The 24610-nt window shown below is 34.3% G+C and overlaps 1 protein-coding gene and 1 long non-coding RNA gene across 3 annotated transcripts in view; both read left to right on the forward strand.

The window, feature by feature from the left end:
• Positions 1-6420, forward strand: part of glcci1a (glucocorticoid induced 1a) — a 31274-nt gene extending 24854 nt beyond the window's left edge. The window contains exons 4-6 of one of the 2 annotated variants that reach the window (XR_009803559.1): positions 173-293; positions 390-684; positions 716-6420. Coding sequence is in view for 1 of the 2 variants with exons in the window: in XM_061882623.1 (XP_061738607.1) it covers positions 173-293; positions 390-624 (356 nt within the window). In the remaining variant the exon portion in view is untranslated. Of the gene's footprint in view, positions 1-172; positions 294-389 lie in introns of both variants that reach the window. The other variant, XM_061882623.1, reaches the window with a different exon arrangement.
• Positions 6421-23366: 16946 nt separating this feature from the next.
• LOC133540118 (uncharacterized) overlaps positions 23367-24610 on the forward strand; it is a 40844-nt gene continuing 39600 nt past the window's right edge. The window contains exons 1-2 of the long non-coding RNA XR_009803560.1: positions 23367-24087; positions 24176-24262. This is a non-coding gene — a long non-coding RNA (uncharacterized LOC133540118). The remainder of the gene's footprint in view (positions 24088-24175; positions 24263-24610) is intronic.

Below are 24610 nucleotides of genomic sequence, written 5' to 3' on the forward strand. Positions count from 1 at the left end.
GTACCACATTTTTCAACCCATTTCAACTATTTCGTCATTGAAGCATTGCACTTTTCCAAGACAATTCTGCTAGTTTTTGTCGCAAACGTTCCAGTCACACTTTTCTGAGCAGGTTCATTGAGTTTGCTGAAATCATTCCATCATATTCTATGTTTGATGTGTTCCTTCACAGACGGTGAGAGCAGTTCACCGCTCCCCAAATTCGCCTCCTCACCAAAACCCAACAACAGTTACATGTTCAAGCGAGAGCCGCCCGAAGGTTGCGAGAAGATCAAAGCTTTCGAGGAGATGAGGTACTTTGCTTCAGTCCGAGCTGCACTTGATGCTTACTAACTGGCTAACTAATTAAAGTTAAAGTAGCTAACTTACAAGCGCTAATTTCCTTCCAGCTCCCGACAGTCCAGCTCAGCATCAGCGCTCCTCTTCTCCTGCCCTGACAAAAACAAGGTCAACTTCATCCCGACCGGCTCAGCATTCTGTCCCGTCAGACTCCCAGCATCCCTGCATGTAGCGCCCGGCGTGCCATCCCAGGAAGACGAGGACGGCACAACATCATCAACATCGCACGCTTTTACCACTCAAGTCTCCACCAGCACTAGCACAGAAGAAGACTCCATCAGCTAGACCTTTTACACCTTCCAAGTGTGACCACTGACCATCCAAACTCCTTCACTTTTGACCACAGACTCTCCAATCTCCTTCAGTTGCGACCACGGACTCTCCAATCTCCTTCAGTTGTGACCACGGACTCTCCAAATTCCTTTAAGTGTGACCACTGACTATCCAAACTCCTTCAAGTGTGATCAGAGACTCTCCGAATTCCTTCAAGTAAGATCTGAGACTCTCCGAACTCCTTCAGATGTGACCACTGACTATCCAATCTCCTTCAGTTGTGACCACAGACTCTCCAAATTTCTTTAAGTGTGAGCACTGACTATCCAAACTCTTTCACTTGTGACCACATACTCTCCAATCTCCTTCAGTTGTGACCAGAGACTCTCCAAATTCCTTTAAGTGTGACCGCTGACTATCCATTCTCCTTCAGTTGTGACCACAGACTCTCCAAATTCATTTAAGTGTGACCACTGACTGTCCAAACTCCTTCAAGTGTGATCAGAGACTCTCCGAATTCCTTCAAGTGGGATCAGAGACTCTCCGAACTCCTTCAGATGTGACCACTAGCTCTCCAAACTTCTCCAAGTGTGACTACAGACATCCAAACAATCATAACTCCTTCAAATGCGACCGCTGACTCTCCAAACATCTTCAAGTGCGACAACTGATTCTCCAAAGACTTTCAAGTGCTACAACTGACTCTCCAAACACCTTCAAGTGTGGCAACTGACTCTCTAAACAATTAAACTCCTTCAAGTACGACCACAGAATTTCCAAACTCCTTCAAGTGCGACCACTTACTCTCCATACTCCTTCAATTGTGACCACTTACGCTCCAAATTCCTTCAATTGTGACCACTGGCTCTCGCAACTCCTTCAGGTTTGACAACTGACTCCAAACACCTTGAAATACGACCACTGACATCCAAAAACACCTTCAATTGCGACCACTGACTCTCCAAACTCCTTCAAGTGCGACCGCTGACATCCAAACACAAACAAGGTGTTTGGATGTCAGCGGTCACTCTTGAAGGAGTTTGGAGAGTCAGTGGTCGCAACTGAAGGACTTTCGAGAGTCAGTCGTCACACTTCAAGGTGTTTGGAAATTCTGTGGTCACACTTGAAGATGTTTGGATGTCATTGGTCGCACCTGAAGGAGTTTGGGGAGTCAGTGGTCGCACTTGAAGATGTTCGGAAAGTCAGTGGTTACGCTTAATGGGGCTTAGGGAGTCAGTGATCAAAGTTGAAGGAGTTTCGAGAGTCAGTGATCGTACTTCAAGGTGTTCAGAGAGTCAGCAGTCGCACTTGAAGGAGTACTTCAAGTGCGACCACTGACTCTCCAAACTCCTTCAAGTGTGACCACTGACTCTCTAAACACATTTGAGTGTTCCACTGACTCTCCAAACTCCTTCAAGTGTGACCACTGACTCTCTAAACACATTTGAGTGTACCACTGACTCTCCACACTCCTTCAAATAAGACCACTGACTCTCCAAACTTCTTCAAGTGTGACCACTGACTCCCCAAACTCCTTCAAATACGACCACTGACTCTCTAAACACATTTTAGTGTACCACAGACTCTCCAACCTCCTTCAAATAAGAACACTGACTCTCCAAACTCCTTGAAGTGTGACCACTGACTCTCCAAACTCCTTCAAATAAGACCACTGACTCTCCAAACTCCTTCAAGTGTGACCACTGACTCCCCAAACTCCTTCAAATACGACCACTGACTCTCTAAACACATTTTAGTGTACCACATACTCTCCAAACTCCTTCAAATAAGACCACTGACTCTCCAAACTCCTTGAAGTGTGACCACTGACTCCCCAAACTCCTTCAAATACGACCACTGACTCTCTAAACACATTTTAGTGTACCACAGACTCTCCAAACTCCTTCAAATAAGACCACTGACTCTCCAAACTCCTTCAAGTGTGACCACTGACTATCCAAACTTCAAGTGCGACTACTGACTCTCCAAACACCTTCAATTGAGACCAAAGTATTTCCAAACTCCTTCAAGTACGACTAGTGACTCTCCAAATACCTTCAATTGTGACCAAAGTATTTCCAAACTCCTTCAAGTACGACTACTGACTCTCCAAAAACTCCTTCAAGTACGACCACTGACTCTCTAAACACCTCCAATTGAGACCAAAGTATTTCCAAACTCCTTCAAGTACGACTACTGACTCTCCAAACACCTTCAATTGAGACCAAAGTATTTCCAAACTCCTTCAAGTACGACTACTGACTCTCCAAATACCTTCAATTGTGACCAAAGTATTTCCAAACTCCTTCAAGTACGACCACTGACTCTAAACCCCTTCAATTGTGACCAAAGTATTTCCAAACTCCTTCAAGTGCGACCACTGACTATCTAAACTCCTTCAAGTACGACTACTGACTCTCCAAATACCTTCAATTGTGACCAAAGTATTTCCAAACTCCTTCAAGTGTGACCACTGACTCTCCCAAGTCATGAAAGTGAGCACTGACTCTACACATTCACTTGTGACCAAAGTATTTCCAAACTCCTTCAAGTACGACCAATGACTCTTTAAACACCTTCAATTGCAATTGTGACCAAGGTATTTCCAAACTCCCTTCAATTATGACCACTGACTCCAAATTCCTTCAAGTACGACCACTGACTCTTCAACTACGACCACTGACTCTAAACACATTCAATTGTGACCAAAGTATTTCCAAACTCCTTCAAGTACGATCACTGACTCTCCAAAAACTCCTTCAAGTACGACCACTGACTCTCCAAAAACTCCTTCAACTACAACCACTGACTCTAAACACCTTCAATTGTGACCAAAGTATTTCCAAACTCCTTCAAGTACGACCAATGACTCTCTAAACACCTCCAATTGTGACCAAAGTATTTTCAAACTCCTTCAAGTACGACCACTGACTCTCCAAAAACTTCTTCAACTACGACCACTGACTCTAAACACCTCCAATTGTGACCAAAGAATTTTCAAACTCCTTCAAGTACGACCACTGACTCTCCAAAAACTCCTTCAACTACAACCACTGACTCTAAACACCTTCAATTGTGACCAAAGTATTTCCAAACTCCTTCAAGTACGACCAATGACTCTTTAAACACCTTCAATTGCAATTGTGACCAAGGTATTTCCAAACTCCCTTCAATTATGACCACTGACTCCAAATTCCTTCAAGTACGACCACTGACTACAAACTCCTTCAAGTACGACCACTGACTCTTCAACTACGACCACTGACTCTAAACACATTCAATTGTGACCAAAGTATTTCCAAACTCCTTCAAGTACGATCACTGACTCTCCAAAAACTCCTTCAAGTACGACCACTAACTCTCTAAACACCTCCAATTGTGACCAAAGTATTTTCAAACTCCTTCAAGTACGACCACTGACTCTCCAAAAACTTCTTCAATTACGACCACTGACTCTCCAAAAACTTCTTCAACTACGACCACTGACTCTAAACACCTTCAATTGTGACCAAAGTATTTTCAAACTCCTTCAACTACGACCACTGACTCTCTAAACACCTCCAATTCTGACCAAAGTATTTTCAAACTCCTTCAAGTACGACCACTGACTCTCCAAAAACTCCTTCAACTACGACCACTGACTCTAAACACCTTCAATTGTGACCAAAGTATTTCCAAACTCCTTCAAGTACAACCACTGACTCTCCAAAAACTCCTTCAACTACGACCACTGACTCTAAACACCTCCAATTGTGACCAAAGTATTTTCAAACTCCTTCAACTACGACCACTGACTCTCTAAACACCTCCAATTCTGACCAAAGTATTTTCAAACTCCTTCAAGTACGACCACTGACTCTCCAAAAACTCCTTCAACTACGACCACTGACTCTAAACACCTTCAATTGTGACCAAAGTATTTTCAAACTCCTTCAAGTACGACCACTGACTCTCCAAAAACTCCTTCAACTACGACCACTGACTCTAAACACCTTCAATTGTGACCAAAGTATTTCCAAACTCCTTCAACTACGACCACTGACTCTAAACACCTCCAATTCTGACCGAAGTATTTCCAAACTCCTTCAAGTACGACCACTGACTCTCCAAAAACTCCTTCAAGTACAACCACTGACTCTCTAAACACCTTCAATTGTGACCAAAGTATTTCCAAACTCCTTGAAGTACGACCACTGACTCTCCCAAGTCATTAAAGTGAGCACTGATTCTACACATTCAAATGTGACCAAAGTATTTCAAAACTCCTTCAAGTGCGACCACTGACTCTCTTAACACCTTCAATTGTGACCAAAGTATTTCCAAACTCCTTCAAGTACGACCACTGACTCTCTAAACACCTCCAATTCTGACCAAAGTATTTCCAAACTCCTTCAAGTACGACCACTGACTCCAAAAACTCCTTCAACTACGACCACTGACTCTAAACACCTCCAATTCTGACCAAAGTATTTCCAAACTCCTTCAAGTACGACCACTGACTCTCCAAAAACTCCTTCAAGTATGACCACTGACTCTCTAAACACCTCCAATTCTGACCAAAGTATTTCCAAACTCCTTCAAGTACGACCACTGACTCTCCAAAAACTCCTTCAAGTACGACCGCTGACTCTAAACACCTTCAATTGTGACCAAAGTATTTCCAAACTCCTTCAAGTGCGACCACTGACTCTCTAAACACCTCCAATTGTGACCAAAGTATTTCCAAACTCCTTCAAGTACGACCACTGACTCTCCAAAAACTCCTTCAAGTACGACCGCTGACTCTAAACACCTTCAATTGTGACCAAAGTATTTCCAAACTCCTTCAAGTGCGACCACTGACTCTCTAAACACCTCCAATTGTGACCAAAGTATTTCCAAACTCCTTCAAGTACGACCACTGACTCTCCAAAAACTCCTTCAAGTACGACTACTGACTCTAAACACCTTCAATTGTGACCAAAGTATTTCCAAACTCCTTCAAGTGCGACCACTGACTCTCTAAACACCTCCAATTCTGACCAAAGTATTTCCAAACTCCTTCAAGTACGACCACTGACTCTCCAAAAACTCCTTCAAGTACGACCACTGACTCTCTAAACACCTCCAATTCTGACCACTGACTCTCCAAAAACTCCTTCAAGTACGACCACTGACTCTCCAAAAACTCCTTCAAGTACGACCACTGACTCTCTAATCTCCTTCAAGTGTAACCACAGAATCTCACAAGCCCTCCTTACTTCTGCATGATGTGGAACTTAAGCAAGTAGAGTCAAGCTGGCCACGAGGAGGTAACTACAGAAGGGATATTATTCTATTTATGTTCTTGTTTTGTTACGTTGCAAATATTTACACATGAATGAGCTGTACAATCAATCACAGAATGGTTATTGATCCGTGGAACGCTGCAACATCAGGGTTAGCTCTGCCATTGTGGGAAGTTAACAAGTTTCTCCGTGCTTGGATATACTTGATGGTGTACCCCAGGGGTCAATGCTGGGACCAAAGTTGTTGACGTAAAACACTTCCAGGTTAGTAGTGTTTTGCTTTATGTCGAGGGGACAAAACCAATCCCAGTGGTAAATACATGCATATACTGTAAATATATATATATCTATATACTGTATCTCTATGAGAAGAAGGAAAAGCCCTTGTTTGAAAAAGATAAGTATTGCTGAGTAAGCAGCTGAACATGTTTACAGGAAGATGGTCCCAGTACTCGTGTGTACTTTTATCAAATTATACGTCTGACTGTCATTCTCCTGTGCAAATAGATCGATCACAACATTAAAACTTACTCCTAAAGTACATTGTAGTACTGTAATACACCTTCTAGTTGAACTGTAATACACCTTCTAGTAGTACTGTTGTACACCTTATTGTAATACACCTTCTAGTAGTACTGTTGTACACCTTATTGTGGTACTGTAGTACACCTTCTAGCAGTACTGTAATACACCTTTTAGTACTGTAATACACCTTCTGTCAGTACTGTCGTACACTTTCTAGGGGCACTGTACCTTTTAAGACAACTTGGAGTCACCAAGCACTACGTAAAGTTTGTACGTCTAGAAATTTTCCAGTAAGATGATAATTCTTAAGGATAATTCGAGGCAACGTTTTAAACATGCTTTTACTCTGCAATAAACCAGCAAGTATAAAAACACCAACTTAGTTTTGAATTGGCCATATTAGGAAAATACATTGTGGAGAGGCGGAGCCCTGCCCAAGATGGCGGCAAGGAGGCGGAGAATGCGGCTGAGCGGAGAGGCGGGACGTGCCGGGAGCGCCGCCGCAATGTAATTCAGGTGCGGGGATTGCGCACCGGCACACGATTAACATTTCTCCTTACGCTTCATAAAAGGGGAGAAGGAGGAGAGATCGGGGCAGAAGGAGGAGAGTCCGCAGCAGATGCAGCGCAAGATTGAAAGACGACGAAAGCGAACGAAGAGCGAGCAGCAGAGGAAGAGCTGAAAAGCAACCTGGCAAGAGACAGCTTTATTTGAAAAAATGTATTTGTGACAGTTCCTTGCTGTCGTCGTGCGGGTTCCATGGACCACTCAGGAAGGACATTGCTTTGAGCAGGTTTGACTCTTTTTATTTTTTCAAATAAAGATGTCTTTTGCCGAGTTGCCTTTCAGCTCCTCATCTGCTGCTCGCTCTTCGGTCGCTTTCGTCGTCGCCATCTTCTCTTGCGCCGTATCTGCTACGGACTCTCCTCCTTCTGCCCCGATCTCTCCTCCTTCTCCCCTTTTATGCAGCGTAAGGAGAAATGTTAATCGTGTGCCGGTGCGCGATCCACGCACCTGAATTAGATTGCGGCGTCGATCCCGGCACGCCCCGCCTCTCCGCTCAGCCGCATTCTCCGCCTCCTTGCCGCCATCGTGCCCTGCCCCGCCTTCGGACCGTCGGCTCCGCCTCTCCACATACACCTACTTTACAAAATAAGTATGTGGACCACAATGAGATTGAGTAAAAATAAAATATCTGTTTTGCATAAAAGTAACACATTCATATTTGTTTGACATACGCATATACATATTTTGATATTTGCATATACATGCACATGTTTTAATATATGCATATATGTTAGTATTTGTTTGATATTCCAGTGTTTTTCAACCACTGTGCTGAGATACAGTCTGGTGTGCCGTGGGAGATTGTCTGATTTCACCTATTTGGGTTAAAAATATTTTTTTGCAAACCAGTAATTATAGTCTGCAAATGATGTGTTGTTGTTGTTGAGGGTCGGTGCTGTCTAGAGCTCGGCAGATTAACCGTGTAATGCACTAGGTGGCAGCAGGTAGCTCATTGCTTTGTAAAAGGCAAAAATAGCGGAAGGCAGTGTGCAGGTAAAATTGTGTCTAATGCTTTGTCAGGTTCAAACACTGTTGACATCTATTAATCAGACAAGAAGCAAGGAATCAAGCAGACACAGAGTTAAATAGGGCTCATGAGGAGAACGAGGGCACTGCACACTTAGTCGCAGTCTCGCCCTACGCTCTAAAGGTCCAGTTGCCGCGTTCTCCTTTTTATTCAGAGTTCCATAGTCAACATCACTGAAGTTGCCTCGAAAAGGAGTGGTCACATATATTATGCAAAGCAGGACCAGGACGCATAGTACGTGACGGAATGTGATTTTGCCTTGTCGTCGAGTTCGTCGAAGTCTCTGTCTCGTCTGCTCGCCGAAGTCTCCGAAGTCCTTGGCTGCCAGCGAGCCAAAAGTATGATAACATCATGTGGCTGAGGCCAGCGCTCAGACAAGAAGTTTTGTCCTTGCATAGATAAGAACAAAAAGTCTAACTTGAGCACAATAGCTAATAACTAAAGCAAAAGACTTTAAGCATTCTAATGTTAGTGTGATAATATATACATAATTATTCTAACATGCTTAAACCAAAAATAAACAAAAGGTGAGTGCCGCTAAAAAAGGCATTAAAGCTTAGGGAAGGCTATGCGGAATGAAACAAAAACCGAACTGGCTACAAAGTAAACAAAAACAGAATGCTGGACGACAGCAAAGACTTACAGTGGAGCAGATGGCGTCCACAAAGTACATCCCGTACATGACATGACAATCAACAAAGTCCCCACAAAGAAGGATAAAAGCAACTGAAATAGTCTTGCTTGCTAAAACAAAGTAGATGCAGGAAATATCGCAACAGGAAAATACCAAAATAAAGAGAAAAAGCCACCAAAATAGGAGCGCAAGACAAGAAGTAAAACACGACCCACAGGAAAACAGCAACAAAATCCAAATAAGTCACGGCGTGATGTGACAGAGTTGTAGTTACACTTATTATGATTAAAATTCCCAAAAATTATTCTGGCAAATCTAGAAAATCTGTAGAATCCAATTTAAATCTTATTTCAAAGTCTTTTGAATTCATTTTAAAAATGTTGTTCTGGAAAATCTAGAAAAAACTAAAGATTTGTCCTTTTAATTTAATTATTAATTTTAGCTTCTATTTTTTCGACGAAGAATATTTGTGGAATATTTCTTCAAACTTATTAGGAATAAAATAAAAATAAAAATATTCTGGCAAATCTTAGACAAATCAAAGACTTACTGTGGAGCAGATGGCGTCCACAAAGTACATCCCGTACATGACATGACAATCAACAAAGTCCCCACAAAGAAGGATAAAAGCAACTGAAATAGTCTTGATTGCTAAAACAAAGTAGATGCAGGAAATATCGCAACAGGAAAATACCAAAATAAAGAGGAAAAAGCCACCAAAATAGGAGCGCAAGACAAGAAGTAAAACACGACCCACAGGAAAACAGCAACAAAGTCCAAATAAGTCACGGCGTGATGTGACAGAGTTGTAGTTACACTTATTATGATTAAAATTCCCAAAAATTATTCTGGCAAATCTAGAAAATCTGTAGAATCAAATTCAAATCTTATTTCAAAGTCTTTTGAATTCATTTTAAAAATGTTGTTCTGGAAAATCTAGAAAAAACTAAAGATTTGTCTTTTTAATTTAATTTTAATTTAATTATTAATTTTAGCTTCTATTTTTTTGACGAAGAATATTTGTGAAATATTTCTTCAAACTTATTAGGAATAAAATAAAAATAAAAATATTCTGGCAAATCTTAGACAAATCAAAGACTTACTGTGGAGCAGATGGCGTCCACAAAGTACATCCCGTAAATGACATGACAATCAACAAAGTCCCCACAAAGAAGGATAAAAGCAACTGAAATAGTCTTGATTGCTAAAACAAAGTAGATGCAGGAAATATCGCAACAGGAAAATACCAAAATAAAGAGAAAAAGCCACCAAAATAGGAGCGCAAGACAAGAAGTAAAACACGACCCACAGGAAAACAGCAACAAAGTCCAAATAAGTCACGGCGTGATGTGACAGAGTTGTAGTTACACTTATTATGATTAAAATTCCCCAAAATTATTCTGGCAAATCTAGAAAATCTGTAGAATCAAATTCAAATCTTATTTCAAAGTCTTTTGAATTCATTTTAAAAATGTTGTTCTGGAAAATCTAGAAAAAACTAAAGATTTGTCCTTTTAATTTAATTATTAATTTTAGCTTCTATTTTTTCGACAAAGAATATTTGTGAAATATTTCTTCAAACTTATTAGGAATAAAATAAAAATAAAAATATTCTGGCAAATCTTAGACAAATCAAAGACTTACTGTGGAGCAGATGGCGTCCACAAAGTACATCCCGTACATGACATGACAATCAACAAAGTCCCCACAAAGAAGGATAAAAGCAACTGAAATAGCCTTGATTGCTAAAACAAAGTAGATGCAGGAAATATCGCAACAGGAAAATACCAAAATAAAGAGAAAAAGCCACCAAAATAGGAGCGCAAGACAAGAAGTAAAACACGACCCACAGGAAAACAGCAACAAAGTCCAAATAAGTCACGGCGTGATGTGACAGAGTTGTAGTTACACTTATTATGATTAAAATTCCCCAAAATTATTCTGGCAAATCTAGAAAATCTGTAGAATCAAATTCAAATCTTATTTCAAAGTCTTTTGAATTCATTTTAAAAATGTTGTTCTGGAAAATCTAGAAAAAACTAAAGATTTGTCCTTTTAATTTAATTATTAATTTTAGCTTCTATTTTTCCGACGAAGAATATTTGTGAAATATTTCTTCAAACTTATTAGGAATAAAATAAAAATAAAAATATTCTGGCAAATCTTAGACAAATCAAAGACTTACTGTGGAGCAGATGGCGTCCACAAAGTACATCCGTACATGACATGACAATCAACAAAGTCCCCACAAAGAAGGATAAAAGCAACTGAAATAGTCTTGATTGCTAAAACAAAGTAGATGCAGGAAATATCGCAACAGGAAAATACCAAAATAAAGAGAAAAAGCCACCAAAATAGGAGCAGACCGAGAAGTAAAACACGACCCACAGGAAAACAGCAACAAAGTCCAAATAAGTCACGGCGTGATGTGACAGAGTTGTAGTTACACTTATTATGATTACAATTCCCAAAAATTATTCTGGCAAATCTAGAAAATCTGTTGAATCAAATTCAAATCTTATTTCAAAGTCTTTTGAATTAATTTTAAAAATGTTGTTCTGGAAAATCTAGAAAAAACTAAAGATTTGTCCTTTTAATTTCATTTTAATTTAATTATTAATTTTAGCTTCTATTTTTTCGACGAAGAATATTTGTGAAATATTTCTTCAAACTTATTAGGAATAAAATAAAAATATTCTGGCAAATCTTAGACAAATCAAAGACTTACTGTGGAGCAGATGGCGTCCACAAAGTACATCCCGTACATGACATGACAATCAACAAAGTCCCCACAAAGAAGGATAAAAGCAACTGAAATAGTCTTGATTGCTAAAACAAAGTAGATGCAGGAAATATCGCAACAGGAAAATACCAAAATAAAGAGAAAAAGCCACCAAAATAGGAGCGCAAGACAAGAAGGAAAACAGCAACAAAGTCCAAATAAGTCACGGCGTGATGTGACAGAGTTGTAGTTACACTTATTATGATTAAAATTCCCAAAAATTATTCTGGCAAATCTAGAAAATCTGTAGAATCAAATTCAAATCTTATTTCAAACTCTTTTGAATTCATTTTAAAAATGTTGTTCTGGAAAATCTAGAAAAAACTAAAGATTTGTCTTTTTAATTTAATTTTAATCTAATTATTAATTTTAGCTTCTATTTTTTCGACGAAGAATATTTGTGAAATATTTCTTCAAACTTATTAGGAATAAAATAAAAATATTCTGGCAAATCTTAGACAAATCAAAGACTTACTGTGGAGCAGATGGCGTCCACAAAGTACATCCCGTACATGACATGACAATCAACAAAGTCCCCACAAAGAAGGATAAAAGCAACTGAAATAGTCTTGATTGCTAAAACAAAGTAGATGCAGGAAATATCGCAACAGGAAAATACCAAAATAAAGAGAAAAAGCCACCAAAATAGGAGCGCAAGACCGAGAAGTAAAACACGACCCACAGGAAAACAGCAACAAAGTCCAAATAAGTCACGGCGTGATGTGACAGAGTTGTAGTTACACTTATTATGATTAAAATTCCCCAAAATTATTCTGGCAAATCTAGAAAATCTGTAGAATCAAATTCAAATCTTATTTCAAAGTCTTTTGAATTTATTTTAAAAATGTTGTTCTGGAAAATCTAGAAAAAACTAAAGATTTGTCTTTTTAATTTAATTCTAATTTAATTATTAATTTTAGCTTCTATTTTTTCGACGAAGAATATTTGTGAAATATTTCTTCAAACTTATTAAGAATAAAATAAAAATAAATATATTCTGGCAAATCTTAGACAAATCAAAGACTTACTGTGGAGCAGATGGCGTCCACAAAGTACATCCCGTACATGACATGACAATCAACAAAGTCCCCACGAAGAAGGATAAAAGCAACTGAAATAGTCTTGATTGCTAAAACAAAGTAGATGCAGGAAATATCGCAACAGGAAAATACCAAAATAAAGAGAAAAAGCCACCAAAATAGGAGCGCAAGACAAGAAGGAAAACAGCAACAAAGTCCAAATAAGTCACAGCGTGATGTGACAGAGTTGTAGTTACACTTATTATGATTAAAATTCCCAAAAATTATTCTGGCAAATCTAGAAAATCTGTAGAATCAAATTCAAATCTTATTTCAAACTCTTTTGAATTCATTTTAAAAATGTTGTTCTGGAAAATCTAGAAAAAACTAAAGATTTGTCCTTTTAATTTAATTATTAATTTTAGCTTCTATTTTTTCGACGAAGAATATTTGTGAAATATTTCTTCAAACTTATTAGGAATAAAATAAAAATAAAAATATTCTGGCAAATCTTAGACAAATCAAAGACTTACTGTGGAGCAGATGGCGTCCACAAAGTACATCCCGTACATGACATGACAATCAACAAAGTCCCCACAAAGAAGGATAAAAGCAACTGAAATAGTCTTGATTGCTAAAAAAAAGTAGATGCAGGAAATATCGCAACAGGAAAATACCAAAATAAAGAGAAAAAGCCACCAAAATAGGAGCGCAAGACAAAAAGGAAAACACGACCCACAGGAAAACAGCAACAAAGTCCAAATAAGTCACGGCGTGATGTGACAGAGTTGTAGTTACACTTATTATGATTAAAATTCCCAAAAATTATTCTGGCAAATCTAGAAAATCTGTAGAATCAAATTCAAATCTTATTTCAAAGTCTTTTGAATTTATTTTAAAAATGTTGTTCTGGAAAATCTAGAAAAAACTAAAGATTTGTCCTTTTAATTTAATTATTAATTTTAGCTTCTATTTTTTCGACAAAGAATATTTGTGAAATATTTCTTCAAACTTACTAGGAATAAAATAAAAATAAAAATATTCTGGCAAATCTTAGACAAATCAAAGACTTACTGTGGAGCAGATGGCGTCCACAAAGTACATCCCGTACGTGACATGACAATCAACAAAGTCCCCACAAAGAAGGATAAAAGCAACTGAAATAGTCTTGATTGCTAAAACAAAGTAGATGCAGGAAATATCGCAACAGGAAAATACCAAAATAAAAAGAAAAAGCCACCAAAATAGGAGCGCAAGACAAGAAGTAAAACACGACCCACAGGAAAACAGCAACAAAGTCCAAATAAGTCACGGCGTGATGTGACAGAGTTGTAGTTACACTTATTATGATTAAAATTCCCAAAAATGATTCTGGCAAATCTAGAAAATCTGTAGAATCAAATTCAAATCTTATTTCAAAGTCTTTTGAATTCATTTTAAAAATGTTGTTCTGGAAAATCTAGAAAAATTTAAAGACTTGTCTTTTTAATTAAATTATTAATTCTAGCTGCTAATTTTTCGACGAAGAATATTTGTGAAATATTTCTTCAAACTTATTAGGAATAAAATAAAAATAAAAATTTTCTGGCAAATCTTAGACAAATCAAAGACTTACTGTGGAGCAGATGGCGTCCACAAAGTACATCCCGTACATGACATGACAATCAACAAAGTCCCCACAAAGAAGGATAAACGCAACTGAAATAGTCTTGATTGCTAAAACAAAGTAGATGCAGGAAATATCGCAACAGGAAAATACCAAAATAAAGAGAAAAAGCCACCAAAATAGGAGCGCAAGACAAGAAGTAAAACACGACCCACAGGAAAACAGCAACAAAGTCCAAATAAGTCACGGCGTGATGTGACAGAGTTGTAGTTACACTTATTATGATTAAAATTCCCAAAAATTATTCTGGCAAATCTAGAAAATCTGTAGAATCAAATTCAAATCTTATTTCAAAGTCTTTTGAATTCATTTTAAAAATGTTGTTCTGGAAAATCTAGAAAAAACTAAAGATTTGTCTTTTTAATTTCATTTTATTTTAATTATTAATTTTAGCTTCTATTTTTTCGACGAAGAATATTTGTGAAATATTTCTTCAAACTTATTAGGAATAAAATAAAAATAAAAATATTCTGGCAAATCTTAGACAAATCAAAGACTTACTGTGGAGCAGATGGCGTCCACAAAGTACATCCCGTACATGACATGACAATCAACAAAGTCCCCACAAAGAAGGATAGAAGCAACTGAAATAGTCTTGATTGCTAAAACAAAGTAGATGCAGGAAATATCGCAACAGGAAAATACCAAAATAAAGAGAAAAAGCCACCAAAATAGGAGCGCAAGACAAGAAGGAAAACAGCAACAAAGTCCAAATAAGTCACGGCGTGATGTGACAGAGTTGTAGTTACACTTATGATTAAAATTCCCCAAAATTATTCTGGCAAATCTAGAAAATCTGTAGAATCAAATTCAAATCTTATTTCAAAGTCTTTTGAATTCATTTTAAAAATGTTGTTCTGGAAAATCTAGAAAAAACTAAAGATTTGTCCTTTTAATTTAATTATTAATTTTAGCTTCTATTTTTTCGACGAAGAATATTTGTGAAATATTTCTTCAAACTTATTAGGAATAAAATAAAAATAAAAATATTCTGGCAAATCTTAGACAAATCAAAGACTTACTGTGGAGCAGATGGCGTCCACAAAGTACATCCGTACATGACATGACAATCAACAAAGTCCCCACAAAGAAGGATAAAAGCAACTGAAATAGTCTTGATTGCTAAAACAAAGTAGATGCAGGAAATATCGCAACAGGAAAATACCAAAATAAAGAGAAAAAGCCACCAAAATAGGAGCGCAAGACAAGAAGTAAAACACGACCCACAGGAAAACAGCAACAAAGTCCCAATAAGTCACGGCGTGATGTGACAGAGTTGTAGTTACACTTATTATGATTAAAATTCCCAAAAATTATTCTGGCAAATCTAGAAAATCTGTAGAATCAAATTCAAATCTTATTTCAAAGTCTTTTGAATTCATTTTAAAAATGTTGTTCTGGAAAATCTAGAAAAAACTAAAGATTTGTCCTTTTAATTTAATTATTAATTTTAGCTTCTATTTTTTCGACGAAGAATATTTGTGAAATATTTCTTCAAACTTATTAGGAATAAAATAAAAATAAAAATATTCTGGCAAATCTTAGACAAATCAAAGACTTACTGTGGAGCAGATGGCGTCCACAAAGTACATCCCGTACATGACATGACAATCAACAAAGTCCCCACAAAGAAGGATAAAAGCAACTGAAATAGTCTTGATTGCTAAAACAAAGTAGATGCAGGAAATATCGCAACAGGAAAATACCAAAATAAAGAGAAAAAGCCACCAAAATAGGAGCAGACCGAGAAGTAAAACACGACCCACAGGAAAACAGCAACAAAGTCCAAATAAGTCACGGCGTGATGTGACAGAGTTGTAGTTACACTTATTATGATTAAAATTCCCAAAAATTATTCTGGCAAATCTAGAAAATCTGTAGAATCAAATTTAAATCTTATTTCAAAGTCTTTTGAATTCATTTTAAAAATGTTGTTCTGGAAAATCTAGAAAAAACTAAAGATTTGTCCCTTTAATTTAATTATTAATTTTAGCTTCTATTTTTTCGACAAAGAATATTTGTGAAATATTTCTTCAAACTTATTAGGAATAAAATAAAAATAAAAATATTCTGGCAAATCTTAGACAAATCAAAGACTTACTGTGGAGCAGATGGCGTCCACAAAGTACATCCCGTACATGACATGACAATCAACAAAGTCCCCACAAAGAAGGATAAAAGCAACTGAAATAGTCTTGATTGCTAAAACAAAGTAGATGCAGGAAATATCGCAACAGGAAAATACCAAAATAAAGAGAAAAAGCCACCAAAATAGGAGCGCAAGACAAGAAGTAAAACACGACCCACAGGAAAACAGCAACAAAGTCCAAATAAGTCACGTCGTGATGTGCCAGAGTTGTAGTGATGCACGCCTGGTTATGTTTTAACGTCATATCCAACAATTGTGACGACAAATTTTTGCTTTCAACCGAGTTTTGTTTTTGATGTTTTCTGCTGCTTTTCAACGCATAAAAGCTGCCCCGGCTCAAAAAAGGTTGAAAAACACTGTAATATATGCACGTACATTAGTGTTTGTTTGATATCTGCACATGCATTCATATATGTTTGATATTTGGATATACATGCATATTTTGTGAAATATGCATACAAATTCATATATGTTTGATGTAAACATAAACAGTCATATTTGTCTGATATATGCATATACATTCAATCTAAATGCATATATCAGATCAATTCATGTTTGCTATATAGTCACATTTGTTTGCTATATGCATTTATGTTTATATATGTTTCATATATACATTCGTATTTGTTTACTATCCGTCTTTGTTCCAATATAGACCGATAAAGTACATTATTTGTTGCAATATAGACATATATAAAATGTACCTGATGTATTCATATATACATTTATATTTGTTTAGTGGCAAGCAGTCATTCACTGAAGCTTCCATGTTCAACACCATGAAATATGAGAGAAATGAGACAAGCGGTATAAAATGGATGGATGGAAATCCTATACACGCCACTGAGTAAATGTTTGCAGAGCAGGGGTCACCAAGGCGGTGCCCGTAAGGACCAGATGAGTCGCCCGCTGGCCTGTTCTAAAAAATAGCTCAAATAGCAGCACTTACCAGTGAGCTGCCTCTATTTTTTAAATTGTATTTATTTACTAGCAAGCTGGTCTCGCTTTGCTCGACATTTTTAATTCTAAGAGAGACAAAACTCAAATAGAATGTGAAAATCCAAGAAAATGTTTAAAAGACTTGGTTTTCACTTTTTTAAATTAATTAATTTATTTTTTTTACTTTGCTTATAACTTTAAGAAAGACAATTTTAGAGAGAAAATACAACCTTAAAAATTGATTTTAGGATTTTTAAATTCCTTCCGCTTTCCTGACAGTTTAAATCAATGTTCAAATAAATTTATTTTTTTATTGTAAAGAATAATAAACACATTTTAATTTAATTCTTCATTTTAGGTTCTGTTTATTCGAAGAAGAATATTTGTGAAATATTTCTTCAAACTTATTATGATTAAAATAAAAAAAAATATTCGAGCAAATCTAGAAAATCTGTAGAATCAAATTTAAATCTTATTTCAAAGTCTTTTGAATTTATTTTAAAATTTTTGTTCTGGAAAATCTAGAGAAAAATAATGATTTGTCTTTTTTATTTAATTTTAATTTAATTCTTCATTCTAGCTTCTATTTTTTGTGAAATATTTCTTCAAATTTATTAGGAATAAAATAAAAATATTCTGGCAAATCTAGAAAATCTGTAGAATAAAATTTAATTCTTATTTCAAAGTCTTTTGAATTCATTTTAAAATTTTTGTTCTGGAAAATCTAGAAAAAAATAATAATTTGTCTTTTTAATTTATTTTAATTCAATTCTTCATTTTAGCTTTTTTTTCGACGAACAATATTTGTGAAATATTTCTTCAAACTTATTAGGCATAAAATTCAAAAAAATTATTCTGGCAAATCTAGAAAATCTGTAGAATCAAATTTAAATCTTATTTCAAAGTCTTTTGAATTCATTTGAAAATTTTTGCTCTGGAAAATCTACAAAAAAATAATGATTTGTCTTTTTAATTTAATTTTAATTTAATTCTTTATTTTAGCTTTTTTTTTCGACGAAGAATATTTGTGAAATATTTCTTCAAACTTATTAGGAATAAAATAAAAATATTCTGGCAAATCTAGAAAATCTGTAGAATCAAATTTAAATCTTATTTCAAAGTCTTTTGAATTCATTTTAAAATGTTTGTTCTGGAAAATCTAGAAAAAAATAATGATTTGTCTTTTTAATTTAATTTTAATTTAATTCTTCATTTTAGCTTCTATTTTTTTGACGAAGAATATTTGTAAAATATTTCTTCAAATTTATTAGGAATAAAATTCCCCAAAATTATTCTATCAAATCTAGAAAATCTGTAGAATCAAATTTAAATCTTATTTCAAAGTCTTTTGAATTCATTTTATAATTTTTGTCCTGGAAAATCTAGAAAAAAAAAATAATTTGTCTTTTTAATTTATTTTAATTTAATTTTTCATTTTAGCTTTTTTTTCGATGAAGAATATTTGTGAAATATTTCTTCAAACTTATTAGGCATAAAATTCAAAAAAATTATTCTGGCAAATCTAGAAAATCTGTAGAATCAAATTAAAATCTTATTTCAAAGTCTTTTGAATTCATTTGAAAATTTTTGTTCTGGAAAATCTAGAAAAAAATAATGATTTGTCTTTTTAATTTAATTTTAATTTAATTCTTTATTTTAGCTTTTTTTTTTCGACGAAGAATATTTGTGAAATATTTCTTCAAACTTATTAGGAATAAAATAAAAATATTCTGGCAAATCTAGAAAATCTGTAGAATCAAATTTAAATCTTATTTCAAAGTCTTTTGAATTCATTTTAAAAATGTTGTTTTGGAAAATCTAGAAAAAAAATAATGATTTGTCTTTTTAATTTAATTTTAATTTAATTCTTCATTCTAGCTTCTATTTTTTTGACAAAGAATATTTGTGAAATATTTCTTCAAACTTATGATTAAAATTCCCAAAAATTATTCTAGCAAATCTAGAAAATCTGTAGAATCAAATTTAAATCTTATTTCAAAGTCCTTTGAATTCATTTTAAAATTTTTGTTTTGGAAAATCTAGAAAAAAAATAATGATTTGTCTTTTTAATTTAATTTTAATTTAATTCTTCATTCTAGCTTCTATTTTTTGTGAAATATTTCTTCAAATTTATTAGGAATAAAATAAAAATATATTCTGGCAAATCTAGAAAATCTGTAGAATCAAGTTTAAATCTTATTTTAGTCATTTGAATTTATTTAAAAAAAAAATTGTTCTGGAAAATCTAGAAGAAATAATGATTTGTCTTTGTTAGAAATATAGCTTGGTCCAATTTGTTATATATTTTAGCAACGTGCAGATTGGATTTTAACCCATTTAAAACATGTCATCAAAATACTAAAATTAATCTTAATCAGGAAAAATTACAAATGATGTTCCGTAAATTCTTTTTAATTTTTTTCTAAAAGATTCGCTTTTTTTTTCATTAATAATAACATAGAGTTAAAAGTAAATTGAGCAAATTGGCTATTTCTGGCAATTTATTTAATCAGTACCCAAAAAGTAGCTCTTGGTTTCAAAAACGTTGGTGACCCCTGTTGCAGAGCATTACTGCCCCCAAGTGGCGTGTGCGAGTACTGCAGGAATGAATAACTACTGCTTACTTGAGGAAAATATGTTATTAATATTCTACTTTTCCTTGCTTTGTCCATTGGTGTAGTTTAAGGAGTCAACACAACATGAACACTTATTTGATGGACTTTGTTTTTATTGTAAAAATTGATTATTCGTGAGATATATTTATGACAGCAATTTGCCGCAAATCAAATCAAAAATGTTTGTTTCGGATTAAATTTGCGTATGTTGACTTACATGGTGTTATTTTATTACCACTTTTATTGTACAAAATGTATCAAACTTAAAAAAAAAAAATAATTAAAAAACGCGTTTGAACAATCACGGAAATAGAATCTGCTTCCGGTACGCTGGGCTTCATCGGAATAACTTCCTGTAAGGCTTTCAAAATAAAAGCATGTATTTGAGCATCGTGGTTTTTTTTTTGTTTTTGTTTTTTTTTCACGCGCCAACAAGACTAAGTAATTATTGTCTGTGTTATTTTGACTGAAGCTTTGGACCATGAAATATTTAGTTTAATGAGCGACACAACTGCGTGAAGGAAGAAGACTTAACTGGAAGACTTGATTTTAAAAATCAAAAATGACGTGTTTATTGTTTTTAAAGTCACTGAAAAAGAAATTGTTAGTCTAAAAATATATATATACGAAATAAATAAACGTCTGCTCTTAGCCATGAACGTCAAGAAACATTTATTTATTTTTCTTTATGATTTATAATTTGAATGCAAGTGGTGTATATTTTCTACATTTGAACTTACAGTTGAATTATTGTTGCTAAATAATGTTATGCTTGACACACGCCATCATGTTTTAAATGATTGATATTTTCTTTCTTGTTGGCAAAAATGTGTAATATTATGTCCCGCCAGCAGGTGGCAATATGTCAGCAAAAGAAACCATTTCCATATTTTGTGACTGAATCTTTATTTAATGATTATTATTATTACTATTAATTACTATTATTGGTATTATTAATACTGTTATTACGACCCTTATTGTTATCAATATTATTATCATTGCTATTTTCATTATCCATCTTCTTCCGCTTATCTGAGGTCGGGTCACGGGGGCAGCAGCCTAAGCAAGGATTTTCCCCCCCGATTTTAAATATTATTATTATTATTATTATATGATTATGGCTTTCAATGTGTCATTTCTTACAATGACGAAGCACTTTGATTTTAAATGTAGCATTGCTAAAGGGAAAATTAAAAAAAAAAAGAAAAAAGAATTAGCTTCCCAAAGTCCTGACTTAAAGGTGTGGCCAATGCTGAAGAAACAAGTCCATGGAAGAAAAGCAACACATTTAGCTGAACTGCACCAATTTTGTCAAGAGGAGTGTTCAAAAGTATAACCAGAAGCTTGTGGAACCATCCACCCATCCATCCATTTTCTACCGCTTATTCCCTTTGGGGTGGCAGGGGGCGCTGGTGCCTATCTCAGCTACAGTCGGGCGGAAGGCGGTGTACACCCTGGACAAGGCGTCACCTCATCGCAGGGCTTGTGGAACCATGTTCACTGTAATTAAATAATAGACAAACTTGTTTACTGTAATTAAATAATAGACAAACATGTTTACTGTAATTAAATAATAGACAAATATGTTGACTGTAATTAAATAATAGACAAACATGTTTACTGTAATTAAATAATAGACAAATATGTTGACTGTAATTAAATAATAGACAAGCATGTTTACTGTAATTAAATAATAGACAAACATGTTTATTGTAATTAAATAATAGACAAATATGTTGACTGTAATTAAATAATAGACAAGCATGTTCACTGTAATTAAATAATAGACAAATATGTTGACTGTAATTGAATAATAGACAAATATGTTGACTGTAATTAAATAATAGACAAATATGTTGACTGTAATTAAATAATAGACAAGCATGTTTACTGTAATTAAATAATAGACAAACATGTTTACTGTAATTAAATAATAGACAAACATGTTCACTGTAATTAAATAATAAACAACGGTAGAAAATGGATGGATGGACCAGCATGCTGACTGTAATTTAAACAGCTTGGCGATGCAATGATGCGTTCAAAGCCCCCCCCCCCCAGTGTCGTAAAAGTGAACTACGTAGGCTGAAGTAAACCAAAGACAACAAATGTTACACAGACGGTCTTTGCTACAATTACGGTGGTTCGAGGTTTGAAAATCCGATGTCGCGTCAGTTAGTTGAAGTATGAGGTGACGTCATGTGTTAGGTGTTCCTCTCCCTCTGCGTTGTGTGGAGAATGTAACAAACAGCACTGACACCAGGGGGCGCTGCTCAGCTGCACGTTACTGGTGGTAATGTGTCTGACCAGACAGGAAATACAAACATTGTAACATTTATACATTCACCATTGTAACATTTATATATAAAACATTAAACATTACACAAAAGACATAAACCATGAAACATTAAACAAAAAACATAAAAAATCAACATACACCATAAAACAAACAATAAAACACAAAACTTAGAACATAAACATACAACAACAACAAAAACATAAAACATACAATAAAAAACGTAAAACAAAAAACATTTAAAAAAATACAAAAAAGAAAATATAAAAACATAAAACAATAAACAATAAAACAAAACAAACAAAAACAAACAATGAAACATAAAACAAAAAACTTAAAACAAAAAAAAAACAAACTAAAAACATAAAACTTAAAACATAAAACAAAAACATGAACATAAAACAAAAAACATGAAACATGAACCAAACAACATAAACCATTAAACATGAAACATGAAACATGAAACATAAAACATAAAACATAAACCATTAAACATGAAACATGAAACATGAAACATGAAACAAAAACAAAAACACATAAAACAAAAAACATAATAAAACATAAATCAAACATAAAAAAAACATAGAACAAAAAATAAAAATAAAACATAAACCATAAAACATACAACAACAAAATAAAACACAAAACAAAAAACATAACACAAAAAACATAAACCATAAACCAAAAAAATAAAACATAAAATATAAATTATAAAACATAAAACAAAACAAAAAAACATAAATTATAACACACAAAACAAAAAACTAAAACATAAATTATAAAAAATAAAACAAAAAAAAACCCCATAAATTATAAAACAAATTAAAAAAACCACACACACAAAAAAACATAAAACATAAAACAAAAATTATAAATTATAAAACATAAAACAAAAAACAATAACATACAACAAAAAATAAAACACAAAACAAAAATTATAAAACAAAAAACATAAACCATAAAAATAAAATATAAATTATAAAACATAAAACAAAACAAAAAAACAAATTATAAACATAAAACAAAAAACTAAAATATAAATGATAAAAAATAAAACAAAAAACCCATAAATTATAAAACATAAAACAAATATAAAACAAAAACACCAAAAATAAAACAAAACAAAAAACATAAAACAAAAAACATAAAACAAATTATATAAAAAATAAAACATAAATTATACATTATAAAACAAAAACCAAAACAAAAATCATAAATTATCAAACATAAAACAAAAAAACAATTATAAAACAAAAACACAAAACATAAATTGTAAAAAAAAATACAACAAAAAAACCCATGAATTATAAAACATAAAACAAAAACAAAACAAAAACATAAAAAATACAACAGAAAACATAAAACAAAAAACATATAACAAATTATATAAAACATAAAACAAAAACCAAAGAACATCCATCCATCCATTTTTTCCCGCTTATTCCCTTTGGGAACGCGGGGGGCGCTGGTGCCTAAACCAAAAAACATAAATGATGTAAAACATAAATGATAAAAGATAAAACATAAACATGACATATGTCGTGTTTGGTAGTCTATTTCCTGGTTGCAGCTTCGTTCGATGTTTAGTGTTGGTGTCCATGGCCACTGATTCACCTCACCTGTCAGTGTTGAGCAATTAGTGTTCCCACCAGGTGTTTTGGTCGATCACTCCCCTTTGTAGTTTCCTGTCACCCAGCATGAGTTGCTGGGTCAATGTTCACAATAAGCAACATTTACCTTTCTAAGGTTTTTTTCTCCTCTCTACAGTGATTTGATACACGAGCATTCCAGGTTCTTCATCCTTGGTGACATTTTGGTTTTGTTAAGTTCCACGCTTGTTAGCGTCCTCAGTTTGTATTTTGTATTTTGTTTCTTGCTTCGGAGGGGAACAGGACAATCGCAGCCGTAACAACACATTTGACTTCTTTGTGGTGTCTTTGACCTTCTTGTCTCTCATATTTCTGTCCCAAGAGGGTCTGATGAGCTGAGGTCAGCACAAATCAGCCGTGATTGCTGCTCATGAGGATTACCTGCTGATTGCTGCTCATGCTAACCTCGCTCTTCTTGTCTTCTCCAGACGCCAAAAAGGAGCTTTGATTGTGTCCATCAACTCAGCTCACTGGATTGCACTCCTCTCTTCTTCCTCTCTGCCCACTGACTGCAGGTAACAGCATCATCTTGCACTTCTCCTCCAACATTCTCACCACCTGTGTCTTCTACATGCACACAACATCACGTTTCATGCAAACACATGAATATAACCTCATATTTCATGCAAACACATGAATATAACCTCACATTTCATGCAAAAACATGAATATAACCTCATATTTCATGCAATTAGTTGAATATAACCTTATATTTCATGCAAACACATGAATATGACCTCACATTTCATGCAAACACATGAATATAACCTCATATTTCATGCAAACACATGAATATAACCTCATATTTCATGCAAACACATGAATATAACCTCATATTTCATGCAATTACTTGAATATAACCT

Source organism: Nerophis ophidion, linkage group LG21 (genome assembly GCF_033978795.1).
Source record: "Nerophis ophidion isolate RoL-2023_Sa linkage group LG21, RoL_Noph_v1.0, whole genome shotgun sequence".
In the NCBI taxonomy this organism is placed as follows: Eukaryota; Metazoa; Chordata; class Actinopteri; order Syngnathiformes; family Syngnathidae; genus Nerophis; species Nerophis ophidion.